The sequence below is a fragment of the Papaver somniferum genome, chromosome 11, assembly GCF_003573695.1.
Source record: "Papaver somniferum cultivar HN1 chromosome 11, ASM357369v1, whole genome shotgun sequence".
Lineage (NCBI taxonomy): Eukaryota > Viridiplantae > Streptophyta > Magnoliopsida > Ranunculales > Papaveraceae > Papaver > Papaver somniferum.
In genome coordinates, this window is record NC_039368.1 from 109,720,557 (window position 1) to 109,741,610 (window position 21,054).

Below are 21,054 nucleotides of genomic sequence, written 5' to 3' on the forward strand. Positions count from 1 at the left end.
CTGAAGATGGTAACGAATAAATAATAAGAAATCCAGGATTGGAACTTGAATAAGTGAATGAATTTCATTATTATATACGTGGGAAGCACATAGCAGAGATAAATAAAAAGCTGTGCACGCATGACTCCTTCAGACCATAATGCCTTCCCACTCCGCGATTCTACCAAGATTTTATTCATTTCAGTTCTTTACCAAATTCGCCGTCTCAAAAAACGTACATGGTTTACAACTCGGTCAAGTCAAACTTGATGGCTCATCCATCCGATTCAACAAAATATTAATGGACTTTGTTCTCCTGCACAAGCCCATGCATTTGTCTTGGGCTTTATTATGTTTATCCCCCCATCGAACCTGAAAAATATAAACCGGGGCAATAATAATGAAATCCAGTTTCCCAAATGGTGGAACCGTGAAAATTTGGGGTTCCAAAATAAAGGAAAAGAATTCATTCTTCCCTCTTTTCTTCTTCAAGCACTCTTTTCTCACTCTCTGAACTTTGTGGCGCAAGGGAAAATCCGATATCGAACAGGTTAGTTTTCGCTCCACATCTTTCAATCAAGAACACCATCCTGTATAATTGATATATACTTCTGATGATTTACTGTAAACGAATTTAGATAAATTTCCTTTTAAAGTTTTATTGAATCCATGAGTTTTGGGTTTGTTCTTAGATTTTGTTATATTTTTGATGAATTTCAATTAATATTGCAATGGGTGTGTCCCGTTGGTTGATTAATCTAGGATTTAGGTATGGCATGTGCAATATATGACGGATCATTGTTTCGTTTGAGAGGGGTTTCCTAGGGTTTTGAGGAATAATAGTCTGGAACCTAGGGTTAATTTGGACTCTTCCAGTCAAGATTTAGAAGTTAGTAACCGTAAAGATGAGAATATTAGGATTGTTCATGTCCAAAAACAAACAAATTAACACACACTAGTATCAATGTATTCTATTGTATTGTTAGTCTGAGTTAGAAGTACTTTGGGATAGTACTGCATTACGTCTTATATTATATACGTGCAGCTTCTCTAAGTGTTCTATTACTTTCTTGATATTCTTTATTCGACTGAGGAATCTGCATAAGATGGTCAATTATGATACAGTTAGCATATAGAATGGTAACCACAAATCATTCGAATTGGCTGCTGCCATTTCATCCTGTATGATAGTGTTTCTTAATTGTTGATTGTTAGAGGTTTCATCCTTTTCAGTACGAAGATGACATCTTAACCGTATTATTATTTATTTCGCTTGGTTGAAGTTTGGAGATTTTTGTAGGGTAAAAAAACGGAGATTCTATCAATAAAATGCTTCAAATCCGTCTAAACAAAGTAGAGGGAGGGGGTGGTGCGAAGCCCTCACCAGCGGATTCAGTTACTGTGGCATGTCCGGACCATCTCATACTTGCAGATCTTCCAGTTGCTAAGAGCATTGGCACAGCAAGTGCAACTACACATTTGAAGGCTGTTGGTCGCAGGTCCCGTCGTCATCTTGGTGAACGAGTTCATTTCTGTGTTCGATGTGATTTTCCCATCTCCATATACGGCCGTTTGGTAAGTACTAATTCTAGTTAGCCTATCGCCTTCTTCCTGCCATACTCGTGTCCTGTTTTTTTTGGCATGTTTCGTGTATATCAGCTGCCTGATTGAAAATAACGTAAACTTACTACATACCATGATCTGTACTGTACATGATCAATCTGTTAACTCAAAATTTCATGTTCTTGCAGAGCCCATGTGATCATGCCTTCTGTCTGGATTGTGCAAGGAGTGATTCGAGCTGCTATCTGTAAGCGTCTTATCATATTCATATTACACACTAGTGCTAGGATTTTACTATCCTCTGATACCGTTTGGCCATCACATCTTGGAAAAAAACTACTGATTGTTCAGGAAGTCTAATATTGAAAGTTTCTTTGTTATGTGTGAAGTAAAGTCAGTGGATGAATTGACTTTTTATTATTTGCACATCCTCTTATACAGCTGCGATGATCGAATTCAAAAAATTCAGACGATTAAAATGATGGAGGGGATATATATCTGTGCCGCTCCTCACTGTCTCAAGTCCTTCTTAAAGAGGTCCGAGTTTGAAGCCCATATTCATGAGACTCATGCTGATCTTCTTCAACCTAATTCAGAGAAAGAAGATGGAAATGAATCAGATGCTTTTACTGCTACGAGGCCCTCATCTGCAGACCCTCATGCTAAGCAGCAGGCTGCACCTGCAGATTCCTTAACTTCTCGTGCCCCATCTAGATCTGGCTTCTCACCAAGTTCAAATTCTCAACCCCAGCAACCTAGTCAGCAACTTCCCAAGCCAATTATACAGTCAAAGCCACCACCACATTACAATAATCCGCCCCAAGGTTTTGACAGACCAGGGCCCTTCAATCACTTCCCCCAACAGGGTGGAGCACTTCAAAGACGGGATTCTGACCAGTTTTTGGATAAACAACCAGGAGTTCTATCAGAGTCTCCATATCCCGATTACAATATGCACCCTCATCAACAACCAAATTTCATGATGCCTGTTAATGCAAATCAAGGAATGGGTCTAACATTTACCTTCCCTCCTCATTTTTCTATTGGAGGAGCTCAACAATTCTACAGTCCTCATTTCGAGACGGCTCGTCCAGATTTGGCAACCGAAAGTGGATCAGAACAGGGTTCTTTATCAGGTTTCCCCATGCCCACAGGAGGTAACTCACAATTCCCAGAAAATTATCCCCGACAATGGAATATGGGACATGCAGGGGTACCAATGGAACAACAAATGGCGGTAAGTCAAGGGTTACCAGAAGGCTATACAAATCTAGGAGATCCTCAAGGGAGACCTCAATTTTTTCAAGGTGACTATGCACGAGGTCAAGGAGGTCTCCCTATGAATCCCAATCATCTTAATCAGAGTGGTAATTCTCAGGATCAAAAAGATGGGAAAGGTGTTCTGGCTGCAATGCCACTTCCACCCCCACCTCCATCTCTACAGCATCATACACAGCTCCAGCAAGGGAACTTCTCAAATACTGGCGACTCAGGCCGGGAGGGAAAGAACTGCATCTGACAAAATTCAAAACCTGGATGCGTGAATGGTTCGTCAGTACCAGAGAGAAGCCCCCATCGTTTTTGCTGCTGTAACAGTAGTATTATTTATTGTCTTGGTTGTTGATTTTGGTTCTGGTTGTTCTCTGTTTTTTTACCTCTCTTGTTAACCATCTCTATGAATATTAAGTTTTCTCTGCTCCCCTTGGACTCTATTTGATTGCTTTCTCGAGTATTTGATGTTTGGCTGTTTAGGAACAAAATCATATACAGCACAAACCAGGGGAATAAATCTGCCAGGATTGCAGATTCAGGAACCAATCTGTTGGCGTATTAACTAGATAAAGTCAAGTTATTCATCAAAAAATTAACAAGGTTTTGGTTATATTGAAATTGAATTCAATTTCGGAAAGAAACCCGCTTCTTCAGTGGTGTAGCGCACAGTAAATTGTTTATAAACTATAAGAAACTGATACATTATGCTATTGAGGTGTTGCCGAACCAAAGTTCGGATTCCTTTTTTGGCTATTTTTTTCTTGTTGTTGCTTGTGAGAAGAAGTTAAAACACAATCTTTCTTGTTCGGACCAAAGTCTCTCTGCTTGTGAGAAAAAGCGAACATAATTTTACAATTGACCTAGGAAGAAAGCTCGGAAAGCTTGCTGGATCAGTTGTCGCGGTTTTGACAAGGGAAGATCAGTTCCCATATTACGATGTTATGATTCATGTAAGTTTTTCTCTTCGAATTAAGTTACAATCATGTCATGGCTGACTTAGGGTTTACACCACATAATCTTTCTTTACTTACATGGTTACATATGCATACTACGTATTTGCAATGGGGACTGTGTTAGTGTTCTTTCTTACCGAGACATGCTGAATTATCTGACTCTGAATAAGTAGATGGTTATTTTATTCCAACTTTTCTTATGCGCTTACAGGATTATAAAGATGATCTGAAGAACTACCCAGAGGAGACTCCAAGGGATGCTATTAATGATTGCATCTTGAAGTTGTCCCGGGCACTTGTTCACTCAAAAGACACAAAAGATGTCATGGAAGGAATACAAAAGCTTGAAGGTTAGATACGAAATTTTCAATTATTAACAGTTCCAACATTTTTTGTCAATGTAAAGTGTGAATAATTGTTCTTTGTATGTTTGTTTTGCTACCTACTAGTTTTAGTGCTTAGACGTTAGACCCCTTGTTAAAACTGATAAATTTGTTTTTGTAGATAGTCTCAGGGGTGAGTGGGGTGTACTTAGCCCACTTCAAAAGAGGGAGATGCTTTATCTTCTCGCAGTTGGATATTACAGAGATGGTGACCGTGCAACTAGCTTATCTTACTTGGATCAATGTTTGGAGGTTTGATCTCCCGCCTCTTTATGTTTAACCGTTAGTAGTAAATCTTGTAACTTTGCGTTCTGTGTGAATCAAAACCTAGTTTTCATCTTAACTATTGCTGCAATGGAGGAATATATTCCACCCTCCTTCGGCTATTCTTGTAAAAGGTTGTCCAATGTCACACAGCATTGCATGCTTTCCTGCGCATTGCTGTGATGTGTTAAGAGGGTCGGCCCCAGCCAAACTACGTACGTCAAGCAAAACATCTGTCTTACAGTTTCCTTTCCTAGAGCTAATATTTATGCAGCCTATCCTAAAAACAGCACTTAATAAGAACTTAACCTATTCACTTCTGGTTGCAAAAAAACTTCTTTTGAATTGATCTTTTTCATGACACTGTTGATCTTCCGAAGAGCATAGTTTATCTTGAATCTCGATCATTTTTCTTTTTTTATGTAAACATTATAACTTGGCATGCCCATAGTGTGCATCAACGAGAGATTAGTAAAACTATGAATGAATTTTATTTGTAGATTGCACCACTATTCAACCAAGCTTTGACCCTGAAGAAAAAATTTGGATCGGTTCTTTGGTTTCTCATTGGGGGAGATCACCAATATTATCTCGACATGATTCTTGTAAGTTTTTGTTTCCTAAGTAATTTATTATCATCAACTGTGCTACCAAGGTGGTTTAACTGTCAAGCTGATCAAGTCGAATTTGGTCCAAGTTTGTTTGTTGTATTCTAATTTCCCTTGTGCATACACAGGATTGTGAGAGAGATATCGCAGAGGCCGGGGATGATGCTCCAGATGAGGTTAAGAATGAAAACATCATCAAGTTGTCATGGGCTCTTGTTCACACAAGACAACCAGAAGATGTCCAACGAGGAATAGCATTGCTCGAAGGTAAGTAAGGAAATGTCAGTTAAAAGCAGTTTCTACATTTTCTGTGACTGTCAGAAATGTGAGTAACTGTACCCTATATGCTGAAATGCTGAAACATTGTTTTTGTAGCCCCTCTAAGGAAAGATGGACTAAGCCAAATTCAATTAAGGGATATGCTTTATGTTCACACACTTGGACATTACATAAATCGTGACTTTAAGAACTGCGGGAAAGACTTGTGTCGATTGATGGAGGTTTGGTCTCTTCTTCATGTTATCCATTAATAGTAATGTGGACTATCTGTCTATCTGTCATATATTGGCAGGACTAATATGTATGAACAGGAGATAAATTGGGTTATATTATACCTAGCTTGGTCCTAACTATTCTTTTATATGAAATTATGAATAAATTTGATTTAGATTGCACCAGACTGCTGGCAAGGTTGGAGGCTGTAGAATACAGTTTTTTATCGAGTGTATTTAGGTGAGTGTTCTATTAAAGTTTGGCAGCTTAGGATTATGTGGTTCCCGTTTACTGTGTTCAAGGACTTCCAAGAAATGTTTGAAATGGATGCAGAGAAAGTACTAGAAAGAGTCATTTTTTATGCTGCTACGGTGATTGTGCCTGTTATTGTTTCCCGCCAGATTGACGATCTCATGACTCCAATAACCTAGGTCAACCCTGAAACATTTGTGAATTTTGTTCTTGCTATCCTTTTCAGTTGATTTAAATTTTGAAAAAGGTTCAGCAAACTTGGAAATTTAGCTGGAAGTATCTGTTAATTGGATTGCTAATTTTGCTATCTTTGGTGGAAATATTAAGCCATGGAGTTCTATAGGATTAGGTGCAATAAAGATTTGTTTCCATTTCTTCAAATGCATATTATTTTTAGAGGGGAGAATTAAGTTTAAGCGACATGTAAAAAGCTATAATCATGAGATTGTATTTGCTTTCCTCAGATCCTCAGCTGCGTTGTTAACGTTTCGGGCATAATTTATTCCTAGATTGTATATACACGTAGTAGACAAAGGGTTTGTGCAGCACCACCTCATGGTAAATGGCTGCGATGCCACTTCCACCCCCACCTCCACCTCCACCTCCACAGCATCATACACAGCTCCAGCAAGGGAACTTACTGGTGACTCAGGTCGGGAGGGATAGAACTGCATCTGACAAAATTCAAAACCTGGATGCGTGAACGGTTTGTCAGTAATCCGCCATCATTTTTGCTGCTGTAACAGTGGTATTATCTTGGTTGCTGATTTTGGTTCACGCTGTTCTTTGCTTTTCACCTCTCTCGTATTGAGTTTATTGTTACATTGTTGATCATCCCTATGAATATTAAGTTTGCTCTGCTTCTCTTGGAGTCAATTTGACTACTTTCATGAGTATTTGATGTTTGGCTGTTTAGGAACAAAATCATATACATCACAAACTAGGGGAATAAATCTGCCAGGGCAGCAGATTCAGGAACCAATCTGTGGGAGTATTAACTAGATAAAGTCAAGTTATTCATCAAAAAATTAACAAGGTTTTGGTTATATTGAAATTTCGGAAAGAAACCCGCTTATTCAGAAGTGTTGTGCACAGTAAATTGTTCATAAACTTGTGAGAAAAGGCAGCCTCAAGTCGCTCGGCTTGTGAGAAGAAGTTAAAAAATCTTTCCGGACCAAATAGCCTCAAATATCTCTGTTTGTGAGAAAAAGCGAACATAATCTTTCGATGGACCTAGGAGGAAAGCTCGGAAGGCTTGCTGGATCAGTTCTAGCGGTTTTGACAAGGGAAGATGAGTTCCCATATTATGATGTTATGATTCATGTAAGTTTTTCTGACTTAGGGTTTCTCACCATATAATCTTTATTTGTAATGGAGACTGTTACTGTAGTTTCTGGTCTGTATCTCTTTTGCTGACATTTTTCTCGGTTAGGGTTTCTGGTCAGTTCCCATATTACCTACAATGTATAAATGAATAAGGGAAAATTAGGCTCAGGCCCAACCCATGGATAACCCATAATATGAGGCCCTTAACTAAAAAAAGTTTAAATCTAGGCCCCGAGTTTTTAAAAGACCTTGATACCCTTATGCATATTGTCAAGCCCATAATTAAATAAAATTTAAATTTAGGTCCAAAATTATTAAATCTAGGCCCGAAATTATTAAAGTACAGTGTGAAGGTGTAAACATAAGTTACACATGCATATGTCATGTGTAACCAGAAGTTACACATCCTTATGATATGTGTAATGCAAAGTTACACTTGTATATATATGCAAAAAATAGACATCAACAAGAAAACACAAAAAAATACAATTATTACTTTAATATTCATTTACAATAATTTCTTAGCATGTGTAGCTAGAAGTTACACACGCATCTGTTTAGTGTAATTGAGAGTTACATATGTGTCCATCTAGTGTAACTGAGAGTTACACATGCATCTGACTTGTGTATTCAGCGTCAACTCCAGTTCCAGCGAGACCATTACCACGTTTAAGCAATTAGCTTTTATGAAGTTATCTGAAACCTGAAATATAACAACAAGCAATCAGTATTTATACGACTAAAATGAATAGTACATACAACAATGTATATTTCAGTTTCACAAGCATCTGAATAGTGCAGCCAGCAGTTATACATGCATCTGAATTGTGTAACTGAGAGTTACACATGCATATGACTAGTGTAACTAGGAGTTACACCTGCATATGGAATATGCCATTTATCATGAACTTGCAGGCCTAAGTTACCTAAAGCAAAGTATGTGTAAGTAAAGGTTACACATCTAATTAGCATTTGTAACTAGAAGTTACACATCTATTTAGCTTGTGTAACTAAAAATTACACATCCATACCAAAACACATCAACCATAAAAAAAAACCATACAAAGGAGCATATCTAACAATGGATAATCCTGAGCTGGAGAAAGTATACACACATGTACAAGATGACTCAACGGCGTAATTTCAGTGTTTACTTCTTTTTTTATCCATTCATATACAAATTGCAGCAAGGAAAAACCATAATCCAAGCACAACCCAGGACCAAAAACAGGTCATCAGCATAACATAGTAAATATCTCTGCACACTGAAATGATACTAGTTATGCTACTTTCATTATTCATGCAAGCATTTTTTTTTTACTGTTTTCCCTGTGCTTTTTTGGGCTCCGTTGGGACTTATCACAGGAAAAAAGTAACAAACACAAGACTATTAGGAGTGTAACTGCAATTACACATGTATCTGGCTTGTGTAAATAAGAGTTACACATGTATATAGCATGTGTAACTAGGAGTTACACTTCCGCATGACTTGTGTAATCGGAAGTTACACATGTATCTGGCTTGTGTAAATAAGAGTTACACATGTATATAGCATGTGTAACTAGGATTTACACTTCCGCATGTCTAACTTGCTAAATTGATTACAAAAATAGTTCCTCACAATAATTTTGAGTGACATGGACATATATGTCATGTGCATTCCAGCCGAACCTTGGCGGCTAAAAAAAAAACACCACAGTAAATATCTCTTGACACTGAAATGATACTAGTTATGCCACTTTCATTATTCATGCTAAGCATTTTTTCTACTGTTTTCCCAATACATTTTTGGGCTCCATTGTGACTTATCACATGAAAAATTGACAACACAAGACTATTAGGAGTATAACTGCGAGTTACACATGTATCTGGCTTGTGTAAATAAGAGTTAACACATGTATATAGCATGTGTAACTAGGAGTTACACTTCCGCATGACTTGTGTGATCGGAAGTTACATATGCATATTGCTTCTGTACTAAGAAGGTAAATAGATTTTGCACGGAAGATCTTACGAAAAATGTGAATACTATCCCAAAATAAATATAAATGCTACCATCTTAAACATACTTACCAGTATTGTATGAAAGGTGTTCCGACTTCCTCGTGCTTCATATAAAAACTTCTCGACAAACATCTTAGAGGAGAACTCCTCATCCAAAAGTGATTGCCAGTTTACTTGGATAGACAGCTAGACATACTTTACTACCATGACGCAAGCATGAAGTTGAGCATAGAACTTACTGCAATTTGCTTATTTTCCATCACTTCCAGCTCGACCTGCTTCCTGATAGAGTGATGGTATGCCTCCAAACTCTGTCATCAAAGAAAGCATAATGTAGAGCAAAAAAAATTTTGACACGTGTAGAGAAAACTTTAGATGCCTGTTATATAAAATGATCAAATACTTACTGTAGGGATGAGATAAATATAAAGATATAGGTGGCCTACCATAATGAATGATTCTCGGTACGCTTGACTTGTCTATCCCCATTCCGAAAGGAAATAATCCTTTTGACTATCTTAGCATAGGACGAGGTTAAAACAAAATCAAGTAGCATTGCACGTTTTCCTCAAAAAGTGTTGATCGTATAGCCTCTCTGAGAAAAGATTGTATACTTTGTACTTCCCCTACAAAATTAAGATTGATCAACAGGCCATACAACAAGCATTTCACTAGCATATCAATACACGAAATATTGCCACCCACCATAACTACTTCAAAAATGAACCACACAAATGAACATAAAGAAAGATATGAAAAGTAAGAACACATATTATAGTATTTTAGCTTGATTATCAGACTCAAATCAAACAACAAGTTGGCAGGAAAAAACAACAACCACCGACTAGTTAAAATGCATACACAGGATAACAAAATATGATAATTGCGGAATGCTGAAATGTGTCCTAATTGTTCTCAGTTAAGTAAATAAATATCAAAAAGTAAAACAATGTCCAATCGTAAAAACTTGACAAAAACCACAATTTAGTAACCTAATCTGCTTTACCTGTACATTGACTACTGATATGTAACTTTTCATTCCATCCCATTGTTCTTCCATTTTTTTTTTATTATTTGACAACACCATTACCAGTAATTGACGCTCTACAAGAGATATTAGCTGATGACAAAATTGAGATAAAATTTCGATTACATATATAATCTAAGTCTTGAAATCGTATTGCGTCATTTTGCTTAAATTTGAAAAATTAAAGGAAATATAGATTGAACTAAAAATTATTAGTTAAAAACAGATAAAATTAGAGATGAGCAAAAATCAGTTCGAAAATCGAACTATATGAAATTTGTATCAAATATATGGGTAAAAGAGATAATGATTCACTGATTTCAACTCTGAAAACCAATTTTTGATCGAGATAACAGATTAAAAGATATATCGATTGTTGTTCAAGAACCCTAGAAATTTTTCTTGAATTGTTTTTCAAAATTTTCCTCTCTAAAGTTAGATTAATGTGACATTATAACAGACCTAACTCTGATTATGATTTTAATAATAGATTTAACATGAAATCCAGCTTTTAAAAGTTATCAAAATCATAAAATTATTTTTCAGAAATAAAAATTTGAAAATCGAAGAATCTACCTATTGAATTGAAATGTTAAAGATAAAGGAAACTTACTTGTTTTGTAGGTGAATCTTCTGATTCATTTGTTGGTGATGATTCTCACCGAACTTTTTCATTAACTTCCACTAAATCTTCAAGAACAAGTGACGTTGATGTTAAATCTAGCTTTTGATGATGAGTTCAACCGATCTGTAATTCTTAGATCTAGGTTTTGAAATGGTTTTTTCGCTGAAATTTTCGATCAGAAATCACATCTTCTCTGTGTGCTTCATCTAAAGAGAGAGAATGAAAAAAGAAAATGAAACCGATAATAAAACCTCTAGCTAATTCCATTAGATATATATAGTTAGGGGTATTCTTGGTATTATCAAATTACCATGGCTGAAAACTTTATTAACAGGCCCTGAATTCTAAAGTTTTGGGCCTAAAAATATCAAAATGTGAAAGAATGGAGTTGATAGTGAATGATCCATTTTGTGGGGCTTCTATATATTGAACCCATACAGTAGGGGGTTATAGTATTTTTCACAATGAATAAATCAATTTAGGTTTGTGTTGGGATATTAGTCCAACATTGGTTAGATGGGGCTTAATGGGTAGTTTATAAGTCAATGGGTTCCCTCATCTAGTCAACCGTTTTCGAATTGAGTTCTATCAATAAGCTTATGCGACGGGTTTATGGTCGGTACCCTAACAGTTTGAATGAAGTAATTATATTCAAAAACGACACATCACCTATGTTGTAAAAGGAGCCCCGGACGCCCCCTAGGCGCTTAGGAAAAAAAGCGCTAGAGTACGCTAAATTTTGAGTTTTTTTTTTTTAATTTTTCCTCCACGCCTAGGCGCTAGGTTTGGCGCCTCGCCCAGCGCCTATTACGACATAGCATATCACCGCACAAAGTAATACGCAACATTAAAATGCGGCGTACAGGTATAGCCTCAGGTAATTCAAAGTGAACTCCTGGTCGTTGAGTTTTGTCACTTAAATTTTAAGCACTTTAAGCACCACTACACTAACAAGTGTTACAAGTCTGTGATGAAGGTGTCAAGAGGTTCTTTTTCATGATTTGGGAATTTTACAGCATGTAACACACCTTGTCAGTTTTGAAGCATGAAGGTAAGTCTATCGTAGGATGCTGAATGATCAGACTGTTAAATAAGTAGATGGTTACTGTATTCCAACCTTTCTTATGTGTTTACAGGATTATAAATACGATCTCGAGAACTACCCAGCGGATACTCCAAATGAGGTTATTAATGATTGCATCGTGAAGTTGTCCCGGGCACTTGTTCACTCAAAAGACACAAAAGATGTCAAGGAAGGAATACAAAAGCTTGAAGGTTAGATATAAACAGTTCCAACATATTTTTTCAATGTGAAATGTGAATAACTGTACTTTGTATGCTATATTGAGAAAATGTAAATATTTGTATCGCTATATTGAGCAAATTCAAATATTTGTCTCGCTATCTACACCTTGTTAAAACTGATAAGTTTGTCAATGTAGATGGTCTTAAGGGTATACTTAGCCCACTTCAAAAGAGGGAGATGGTTTATCTTCTTGCAGTTGGATATTACAGAGATGGTGACTACTCAAGTAGCTTATCTTACTTGGACCAATGTTTGGAGGTTTGATTTCCCACTTCTTTATGTTAACCACTAGTAGTAATCTGTAAAAGAAATTTTATCTGTTATGGTTACTTCTAAAGTTGGATTGGTGGAGTGATGCAGGAGCATAAATAGCTATCTTTTCTTTATTTGTTTGAGTTATTAAATCGTTGGCATGTGACTTTCTTATAAATTAAGGCTAGGATTGGATTTGTAGGAAGTTTTTATTATTTTGAATTCTACTTTCAGTTGTGTTTTCTGCTAAAAACTCTCTTTATTCTACGTTCTGTGTGAATCAAAGCCTAGTTTTCATCTTATCTGCGCCATAATGGAGGAACATAATCCATCCTCCTTAGGTTATTCTTGTAAAAGATTGTCCAATGTCACAGCATTTGCGTGCTGTCCTGCACATTGCTGTGATGTGTTAAGAGGGTTGACACCAGCCGAATTAAGTATGTCAACCACAACATTGGTCTTAAATAAGTTATACCGTTTTTCTTCCTACAGCTAATATTTATGCACCCTATCTCAAAAATAGCACTGAATAAGAACTTAACATATTCACTTCTGGTTTGCAAAAAAAATTCTTTTGAATTTGTTCTTTTTCGTGACACCGTTGATCTTCCAAAGAGCATCTTAGTTTATCTTGAATCTTGAGCATTTTATTTTTGAATGTGAATCTTATAACTTGGCATGCCTATCTGTTTGTAGTACGTAAGCGTGCATCAACGAGAGATTACTAAAAATATGAATGAATTTGATTTGTAGATTGCACCACATTTCAACCAAGCTTTGACCCTGAAGAAAATTCGGATCGGTTCTCTGGTTTCTCATTGGGGGAGATCACCAATATTAAGTTTTTGTTTTTCTAGTAAGTTATTATCATTTTAGAGTTGATGGCTCATTTCCTGATTTAAAAGTCGTATCCAGCTAGAACTTTAACATAAAATGGTTCTTTCGAGTCTAACTGTGCTACCAAGGTGGTTTAATTGCCAAGCTGACTTTGGTCCAAGTTTGTTTGTTTATATATTCTAACTTTCCTTATGCATACACAGGATTGTGAGAGAGATATCGCAGAGGCCGGAGATGATGCTCCAGATGAGGTTAAGAATGAAAACATCATCAAGTTGTCTTGGGATCTTGTTCACACAAGACAACCGGAAGATGCCCAGCGAGGAATAGTGTTGCTTGAAGGTAAGTAAGAAAAATTCAGTTAATAGCAGTTTCTACATTTTCTGTTACTGTCAAATGTGAATGTACTCCATATGCTGAAATCTGTATAGAGATAGATATTTGTCTTGTGCTTAACACCTCGTTAAAGCTGAAACATTGTTTTTGTAGCCCCTCTAAGAAAAGATGGACTAAGCCACCTTCAACTAAGGGATATGCTTTATGTTCACGCACTTGGCATTTTCAGTTGCTAATTTATGTTGCTAAATATTCACAACAGCCAGCTGCTGTTGCTAATCTCGCAATTGTTATACCCCTGTTGCTATTCGCAACTGATTTCAGTTCATGCATGCCACTTACGCGTGTGGAAATAAACACCTGAAAACACCTTATTTTCGAGCGTGCGAGTTTCATGTGTGCGGATATGATTTATCCCTTAAGGATATACTTCAGATGATATCCACTCATTTCTCACCTATGTCTTCTCTCTCTTACAAAAAAAACCCCGTTCTGAAGAATTTTTTTCCCGCCATTGGAACACTGTACTGCTTGAATCAAGGTATGGATGATGATTACTAGGGTTCAATTGATGACGCTATTTTGATGATGATGTTATTTATGTTAGGGTTTGGTAGATTGATGATGCTATTTATATTAGGGTTTAATAGACTGATAGTTAGGGTTTCGTTATTACGTACAATATAAGCTTGCTTCACGCAATGTATAACCTCTTGCAATGCATCCATCAATATAAATTCTTTGTGCAGATGATAAATCAAAAGTACCTCATATATGTATACCTTGTGCAGATGCTCAAATAGTTGTTTACTTCTCTTCCCCTAGTTGTGGTTCTCTTAAATGTTGTTTGTATGTATGTACGATTGAAGATATTGCAGAATTTGGTTGCTCTTCTAGTTTTTCTTGAAGATTTATATATTTGTAGAATCGATTGATGGATTGAATCTCTGGGTCATGGGTAATTGCAGGATAAAATAGAAAATAGGGGGGAAATTTTGGTGACCACGTCAACAAAGACCTACGTTTTTTCTGATGTTGCAAGAAATTAGCAACGACTAGAAACTGTTGCTAATTCTGCACTAAGTCGGTCATGATTGACTTAGTCAAACATTTTTTCAGCTGCACTGAAAATTCGCAACTGTTGAACTGTGTTGCCATTTTTTTACCGCGACATTTTTGGGTCAGTCTTTGTTGACTTAGTCAATATTTAGCAACTTAAAGTAAAAATTAGCAACTGCTTGATGACTGTTGCGGACTTTTTTCCTTGCAACTGCTGGGTGATGTGCGACCGCTTTTGCGAATCTAATTTCGCAACAAGTACATTTTCGTTGCAAAAGTTCGTGTCGCCCCCGTTCGCAACAGTTGGCTGCTATTGCGACCCCAATTTGCAACAGCGGTGTGTAGTTGCGAAACGCTCAAAATGGTGTAGTGTAAGATCAACCTTTTCTCTCTCTTTGTAACCGAAGCAAAATGTGAACGACCAACTTCTTGGTTTAGGCTCGTTTTGTACGATTTTGATTTTCGAACTTAAAGAAAATTCTATTTGACAATACATTGTTTTACCTATGAACGATTTTTGCGTATTGACAATACTGCTCAACAGTTACAGAGTTGCCACAGATTTTGAACTCATTTAACAACTTCCCAACAAATATAGTCTAAAGACTTGAGGTATTTACTTGGTCATCTGACTGACTCAGTTGAGAGTCTTTAGGGGTGATAACTCTGTTATCCTTACCAAATCAAAACTGTAACCGAGTTCTTCAAACAATCGGGTAACGAAGACAGACTCGTGGGTCGGTTAAGTTAACACCCAACCCGGCCCATATACCACCTGTATCCAATTTTGAGTTACATAAATACGGCCAATTCTTTTTGTTTGTCCATGAGTTTCTTCCTTTCTTCTTCCGCAATTCTTACCAGTACCATCATTCGATCAGTTTCATCGTGCCAAAGCATTTCCGGTATGTACACCGAAGATTCAAACAGCATAATGTTTTCCCTTTACGTAATTTACTTGATTAGGTTAGAAAAAGTAAAGACTAAAACTATAATTAATCTTCTCAGCTCCCAATTGTCTTGCTTTTCTGTTTTGTTTCTTTCATTGGAATTTGTATGTCTTCACGTTTTGTGACTTCTTCTCTTAATCAATTACGATTGTTTCTGTTAAAAGAAACGAAAACATTATTGCTCATTTACTGTTTGATAAAATGCCTAAGGAAGTGATTGTCATGTGCCTTAAATTTGGGTTCAGTTTTTGGCTTTTAAAGATTTTGTAGGTCTTCATAAGAGATAATTATTTTTTAGTACATTTGAATATATACGTTGTATTCAAAAAATTGTGAACTCAACAGGTGTATGTTTTAACGAAAACTGTGCACTTTTGATGTGCTAGAAGCCTAGAACCATATAATGGTCTGAAACTAATTCTTAAGGAATGAAACAACAAAAAATAAAGAAATGTAAGTTTATAATAGCACCACTCTTCCTGTGTTTTATTTTCTTTAGATGTCTTTATTTAAACACTGCACGAGTTCAAGGTAGAAACATGTCAAATGGTGCCTAAAATCCTGTTCGAAAAAAAAGGAACAGAGAAGAGATAAAACTGTTGAAAACTATTCTTGATAAATTGAGTTATGGAAGTTCTCGAGTCTACGTAGTCTAGAACTGATATTGATGGATAGTTGAAGGTAGAATAGACTTCCAGAAGTTGGATACTTCTCTAAAACTGCTGAATAAGTTACATTTTGGCTGGACTGCGCCCATGGTTGGGCATAAGGTTGCATTTCTTAATTTTCACAATTCGGTACCGCACCCTAGGCATCCTAGTATTCAGAAGTTAAGAATCTTGGGTAAAGTATATAGAAAATGATTGAGGTAGTCATCATTTATGTGGTTACAGGAAATCATGTACTTCCAGTCTTTTATTTTTGTTACAGGATACCAAGGTTGATGAGTGTATAACTCTCAGTATTACCCTTGGTCCGATCAACTGATAATCCAAAGTGTGCCGCGAACAGTTGATGGCCATTTAAGGGGTGCCAAAAGTTAGAGTTGACCCAACCTTACCGATGGGATGATGGGGTGTGACAGTTGATACATTTTTTTGTTTTAGTAGTTCTATTTGGTAAACAGATTGTCGGAAATGATATGTTACTGATTAAGCTATGTACTCCAACATTGTGAAAACCTATTTGTGCTGTTTATAGTCCATATTTGTTAAAGTGCTACGGGAAACTGTTGTGTTAAGCTGCACTACAAGGTCCACAAAGACCATGTTAGTTAAATTGCTATATTTTTAGTGCTGACATACTCGCAGTTATACTCTAACGAGTGAGCATTGGTGTTAATTTTCTTGTGTTTATTTTTGGCAATCTCATGTCCCCAGAAATGTGCAGCCAACGAAATTGACGTATGCAGGTTCGTTTCTTGGTCGCCCCCCACCCCCACCCCGACGTGCGCGGTCATCTAGTACAACTCTGGCGAAGTGAAGAGAGTCAGTTTTCAATGGTGAAACCCTCGTCAGAAATCCACCAGAACCTCATCAACTTATCTGAACCAATAAACCAAACTCTACTTACAACCCCATACATACCACCAGAAGGAACAAACATCTCTGTTAAATCAATACTTGAATCTTTGTTACCTAATAATAATCACAACTCCCACAAAGATATCCAAACAGAAATTAAAGATTTCTGCTTATGCTGTGCCTTATTAGCTTCAATTGATACAGTTCAAAATATATCACCGTTACTTTCTTGGATACCCAAAGAACTTAGAGTTTTAGCAAAACAAGTATTGTCAGAACTCCCAGGAATTCAATTTTCAGAATTGGGAAGTGAATTAGGGTTGAAGAGATTAGTGATGGAATTAATAACTGAAGTATTGCCCGAATTGAAAGGTGTTATGAAAGAGAGTTCTATAGATTATACTGATGATGGTGATGAATTTTCTGCTGCTTCAGCTAGAACTCCTGTTGCTTATGCCATTGTTGCTGCTTATCAGTTTAGATGGTTTGTCACTCAGGTGAGTTTTTTTTTGTCAACTACGGTTCCTTGAGTATTTACTATTCCTGTACTAGTAGATGGGATCTTATGCACACAAGGATGCAGGGCATGTGGGTCTTATTATCAACTGCAGTGATGTACTTTTCGAAGTAGCTTGCTAGCATTTCTCATGAATATTGATTGTATCAGGTTGAATATCCACATTTAGGAAAGTTATGTTCTTTGGTGATACCTTGTGCATTAACAGCTATAGATCATTGGTCGCCTGAAGTCAAAGTAAGTCTTTTTTACGATCTAGTTTGTTTAGTGAAATGAGATTTAGTTGCATAGAAAGAACTAATAACCGTGTTTGTGTATCATTTGTTTCATTTCAGGGACAAGGCATGTTGAGTTTCATACATCTGGCGAAGAATGTGAATGCTGCTGAATTTGGTGTTTATGAGGATGTGATTCTTGATATTTGTTGTAAAAACATTGCTGCGACTGATGAATTATGGCATTATGTGGTTGAGATGTCAGTGCTTATGGTGACTTGTACCCAGCGAAAGAACCCTCGCAGCTCATGGTATGACTTACTTGTTCTTGCAAACTAGAAACTTCTATTTCTCTGACACTGATGGTTCTGGTGGGACTTGTTTTAATAGGTTTGAGAGGATGATGAATGAAATGTTAAGTCATTTAGAGCGTCAACCAAGGCATAAAGATCGTCGTAATTCATGGCTTGAACTTATCGAACCTGTTTTTAACAGCATGGGGATTGTCTTATTGGCACACTTTAGACGCATTTTTCCACTTCTTTTTCAGTGGATGCATGCTGATGATGATAGAACAGTTATACTGGTAAAGTCCCATTTCTTCACTAATATAACGTGTCCATAATTGTTGTTAGAAGATCAGCGTATCATTTAAGTGCTTTGGATAGTAACCATTTACTGTGATTTGTAGGTGCTTGAAAGGGTTCAGACAATTATCAAGTTAACCTGGATCAGGAACACACCTTATACTGAAAGGTAGACTGAAATTGCAGGTTATAATTGCAGATACCTATGCATGACCAATGTTTTGTAGGTTATAGTGATTCACTAATATTGCAACAGCGATGCTCCATGGCTACTTTGTGCCTCCAATCTCTCTTTTAACCTCTTCGGCTGTCAAAATACACATTCTACTTTCTCACAGACATCTCTGGTTCACTTCTAACTGATTATTGAATCTCATTAATGTTTGCTTTCGCTTCAGATTGGTAGAAGAGCTTACTGTTACCCATAAGGAAGCAGCTCTTAGAAGATCTCGTGAAGAAATCCGAAACCAAGTTCTTCAGATCCTGGTCTTGCTTCAGAAGTAAGTGCTACTGCACAGAAGTTTTCTGCTTAGTTAATGTTTCTTTTGCAATTTGATCTAATGGGTTTTCTTGTGCTGCCAAGATGCAAGGGCACACAGTTTGAAGCAGTCTGGGACAAGTACAGGGACGACCCAAACTTAAGAACTCTTTCATCATCCTTATGCAAAGAGACTGCGGCTGTGGTATAGAACTATATATATTGGACCTAGTACTTGCATTCTGTATGTATGATTCATGAAAACAACTTTCGGTTCTTACTGCCGAATTTGGGAATTTACAGGTTGCTCACTGATGGGGATCGAAGGTTCTGAAGTTGTCAGTGAAGAATTGCTTTGAAGGTATGTATTACTCAATAGTTGGTGTAAATTTGTCATCCAGTTGCAATGTTTTCACTCATTGATGATTTTGAAGACCCTTAGACCGTATTCAGTGTTAGAGTTCATAGTTGCATTCAATTAGAACAGTTGTACCTGCGTCCTAATTCAAGTAACTTCTATAATAATTAGATTAATAGAGAGAGATGATCCTTATGCTGTTAAGAGGAAATAGAAGGAAATCTAGCTAACTGACTGTTGAATGCATTCGAGAATTCAAAACTATCATGTATATTTACATTATTTTTAAATCAAAATATCTTTTATCACCTTGTATGTCACCACATTGTTTATGCCACTCAAACAATAAAAGGAAATCAAAAGAAGCATCATCATCCGCATCTCCCTCAAACCCATTGCTCACAAACGATTCACCAAAATTACGACCACTGGCTCTAGGGATAAAACTTGCAAGCCGTCGTATGTACTTGAATGAAGAAGAAAAAAGAAAAATAATTTTTTTGGGGGAATCAACTCCAAGTGCAGGCAAAACCCCTTAAGAGGTATACTAAAGCCTCTTTCAGGGAAGAACAGAGTCAGTCTAGTTTTTTAATCTCTAATACCAATTCTCTGATTTTGCTGAAGCACTTCATATCCAGCTTCATGTACAATCGCTGCAATGACCTGCATCCTATCATAGCATATCTGTCTATTTGATTTTCATATTTCTCATACAATGCGGGTACCGTGAGAACCAAAAAAAGACCTGCATGATAAACAACATAACACTAATAAACCAAGAGAAGGACATACTATTCTATAAACATTGGCGATATAAATTTTATGTTTCATGAGCTATTTGGATATGATATGGATATTGCGAGATTGAGACTAACAAAACGTACTGGTGTAGCCCAACGTCAGAAAATCTGTCCAGCCACCAATGATCGAAAGCAGCAGGAGAGCTCCAGCCACTTTAAAAAACAGGTCCGAGTTCTTCCCTAGTGCAATATCCAAAGAAACAGAAGAAAATGCATTTACCCGACTTCGTATTATAGCTGCTGCTTCATTCATAACTTCTTCTGAAATATGTAATTCTGGTAATGGTGGAGGTGGTCTGTAATCGAGAACCGTAACAGTTTTAGTGAATAGTTTACAACAAAGATACCCCAGAAAATACAATCAACCTTGCTGTTAAATGCAATACTCTGTTCACTTTGTTTTGATATCTTGTTACACTAGTGTGTGGTTCTGCAACAGTATTGTAAAGACTGTTTGTGCCCCAAATCATATTGAAAGAAAGTGGGCGAACTAGAGCTTACATTACCTGTTGAGAATGGAAGCAGATTTTGCCCAGACAAAGAAAATGATAACCAGTAGAAGAAGAACACTAGACACCAGCGATAATAGAGTATAGCCCGATTTTTCGAACACTACCCACACAGCAAATGTCACCAACAATAATCCAGAAGTTAGATTTTGCCGCCTCCATAGGATTATGTCTGCAACTGTTAAGCAATAGACAACATGAAACACATTAGATTTTTACCCAAATTTTAGTACCAGTTTTAGTAACTCTAGTATTACACCAGCAATTAGATTAAGAAGAAAATAAAAAGATCGGTCCTTTGTTTTTTTAGTATGATCAGACAAAGAATGGATAGAACTTACTGAATCCTGCACCTAGAAGCTCATGTATAGTCCTTTGTCTACCAAACAATCGATCCGGCGAAGAATTCATCTTACAATCCATACCTAAACTCCAATTTGATCGATTTTATGATGTCGATTGAATAACAGATCATCAGAGAGTAAAGATTGTGAGCTGATTTTCCAGCTCTAGTTTCAGAGAAAGCAAGAAATGAGAAAAGAGGAGAAAAGAAATAAATAAAAAAGAAGAAGAAAAGGA

General features: G+C 36.8%; 4 protein-coding genes across 4 annotated transcripts; 3 read left to right on the forward strand and 1 right to left on the reverse strand.

Moving 5' to 3' along the window:
• The first annotated feature begins 401 nt into the window (after positions 1-401).
• LOC113322602 (E3 ubiquitin-protein ligase Hakai-like) lies at positions 402-3,360 on the forward strand. The gene is made up of 4 exons (XM_026570732.1): positions 402-529; positions 1,280-1,554; positions 1,731-1,789; positions 1,984-3,360. The coding sequence occupies exons 2-4, from the start codon at positions 1,309-1,311 to the stop codon at positions 3,059-3,061; spliced, it is 1,383 nt and encodes a 460-aa protein (XP_026426517.1). The 5' UTR covers positions 402-529; positions 1,280-1,308; the 3' UTR covers positions 3,062-3,360.
• Positions 3,361-3,454: 94 nt separating this feature from the next.
• On the forward strand, positions 3,455-6,484 carry LOC113322603 (mitochondrial fission 1 protein A-like). The gene is made up of 8 exons (XM_026570733.1): positions 3,455-3,764; positions 3,979-4,117; positions 4,272-4,402; positions 4,915-5,019; positions 5,151-5,289; positions 5,398-5,522; positions 5,691-5,754; positions 6,231-6,484. The coding sequence occupies exons 1-7, from the start codon at positions 3,756-3,758 to the stop codon at positions 5,724-5,726; spliced, it is 684 nt and encodes a 227-aa protein (XP_026426518.1). The 5' UTR covers positions 3,455-3,755; the 3' UTR covers positions 5,727-5,754; positions 6,231-6,484.
• Positions 6,485-15,400: 8,916 nt separating this feature from the next.
• Positions 15,401-20,279, forward strand: LOC113323221 (uncharacterized protein At2g39910-like). Its single transcript, XM_026571505.1, has 10 exons — positions 15,401-15,443; positions 16,900-17,508; positions 17,679-17,765; positions 17,864-18,054; positions 18,134-18,329; positions 18,435-18,499; positions 18,729-18,830; positions 18,914-19,013; positions 19,112-19,169; positions 20,059-20,279. Exons 2-9 carry the CDS (start codon positions 16,987-16,989, stop codon positions 19,121-19,123), a joined length of 1,275 nt encoding a protein of 424 aa, XP_026427290.1. The 5' UTR covers positions 15,401-15,443; positions 16,900-16,986; the 3' UTR covers positions 19,124-19,169; positions 20,059-20,279.
• On the reverse strand, positions 19,388-21,054 carry LOC113323224 (reticulon-like protein B12). The gene is made up of 4 exons (XM_026571508.1): positions 20,817-21,054; positions 20,473-20,653; positions 20,051-20,262; positions 19,388-19,911 (listed from the first exon to the last, which is right to left on the reverse strand). The coding sequence occupies exons 1-4, from the start codon at positions 20,896-20,898 to the stop codon at positions 19,742-19,744; spliced, it is 645 nt and encodes a 214-aa protein (XP_026427293.1). The 5' UTR covers positions 20,899-21,054; the 3' UTR covers positions 19,388-19,741.

Coding starts and splice junctions, on each gene's coding strand:
- LOC113322602 (XM_026570732.1), top strand. CDS start 1,309: ATGCTTCAAATCCGTCTAAACAAAGTAGAGGGAGGGGGTGGTGCGAAG. Junction 1,555..1,730: donor TCTCCATATACGGCCGTTTG/GTAAGTACTAAT, acceptor ATGTTCTTGCAG/AGCCCATGTGATCATGCCTT. Junction 1,790..1,983: donor AGTGATTCGAGCTGCTATCT/GTAAGCGTCTTA, acceptor CCTCTTATACAG/CTGCGATGATCGAATTCAAA.
- LOC113322603 (XM_026570733.1), top strand. Junction 4,403..4,914: donor ACTTGGATCAATGTTTGGAG/GTTTGATCTCCC, acceptor TTTTATTTGTAG/ATTGCACCACTATTCAACCA. Junction 5,523..5,690: donor ACTTGTGTCGATTGATGGAG/GTTTGGTCTCTT, acceptor AATTTGATTTAG/ATTGCACCAGACTGCTGGCA.
- LOC113323221 (XM_026571505.1), top strand. CDS start 16,987: ATGGTGAAACCCTCGTCAGAAATCCACCAGAACCTCATCAACTTATCT. Junction 17,766..17,863: donor ATTGGTCGCCTGAAGTCAAA/GTAAGTCTTTTT, acceptor GTTTCATTTCAG/GGACAAGGCATGTTGAGTTT. Junction 18,500..18,728: donor AACACACCTTATACTGAAAG/GTAGACTGAAAT, acceptor CTTTCGCTTCAG/ATTGGTAGAAGAGCTTACTG.
- LOC113323224 (XM_026571508.1), bottom strand. CDS start 20,898: ATGGATTGTAAGATGAATTCTTCGCCGGATCGATTGTTTGGTAGACAA. Junction 20,263..20,472: donor TCTGCTTCCATTCTCAACAG/GTAATGTAAGCT, acceptor TCTCGATTACAG/ACCACCTCCACCATTACCAG. Junction 19,912..20,050: donor TCTGACGTTGGGCTACACCA/GTACGTTTTGTT, acceptor TTTATCATGCAG/GTCTTTTTTTGGTTCTCACG.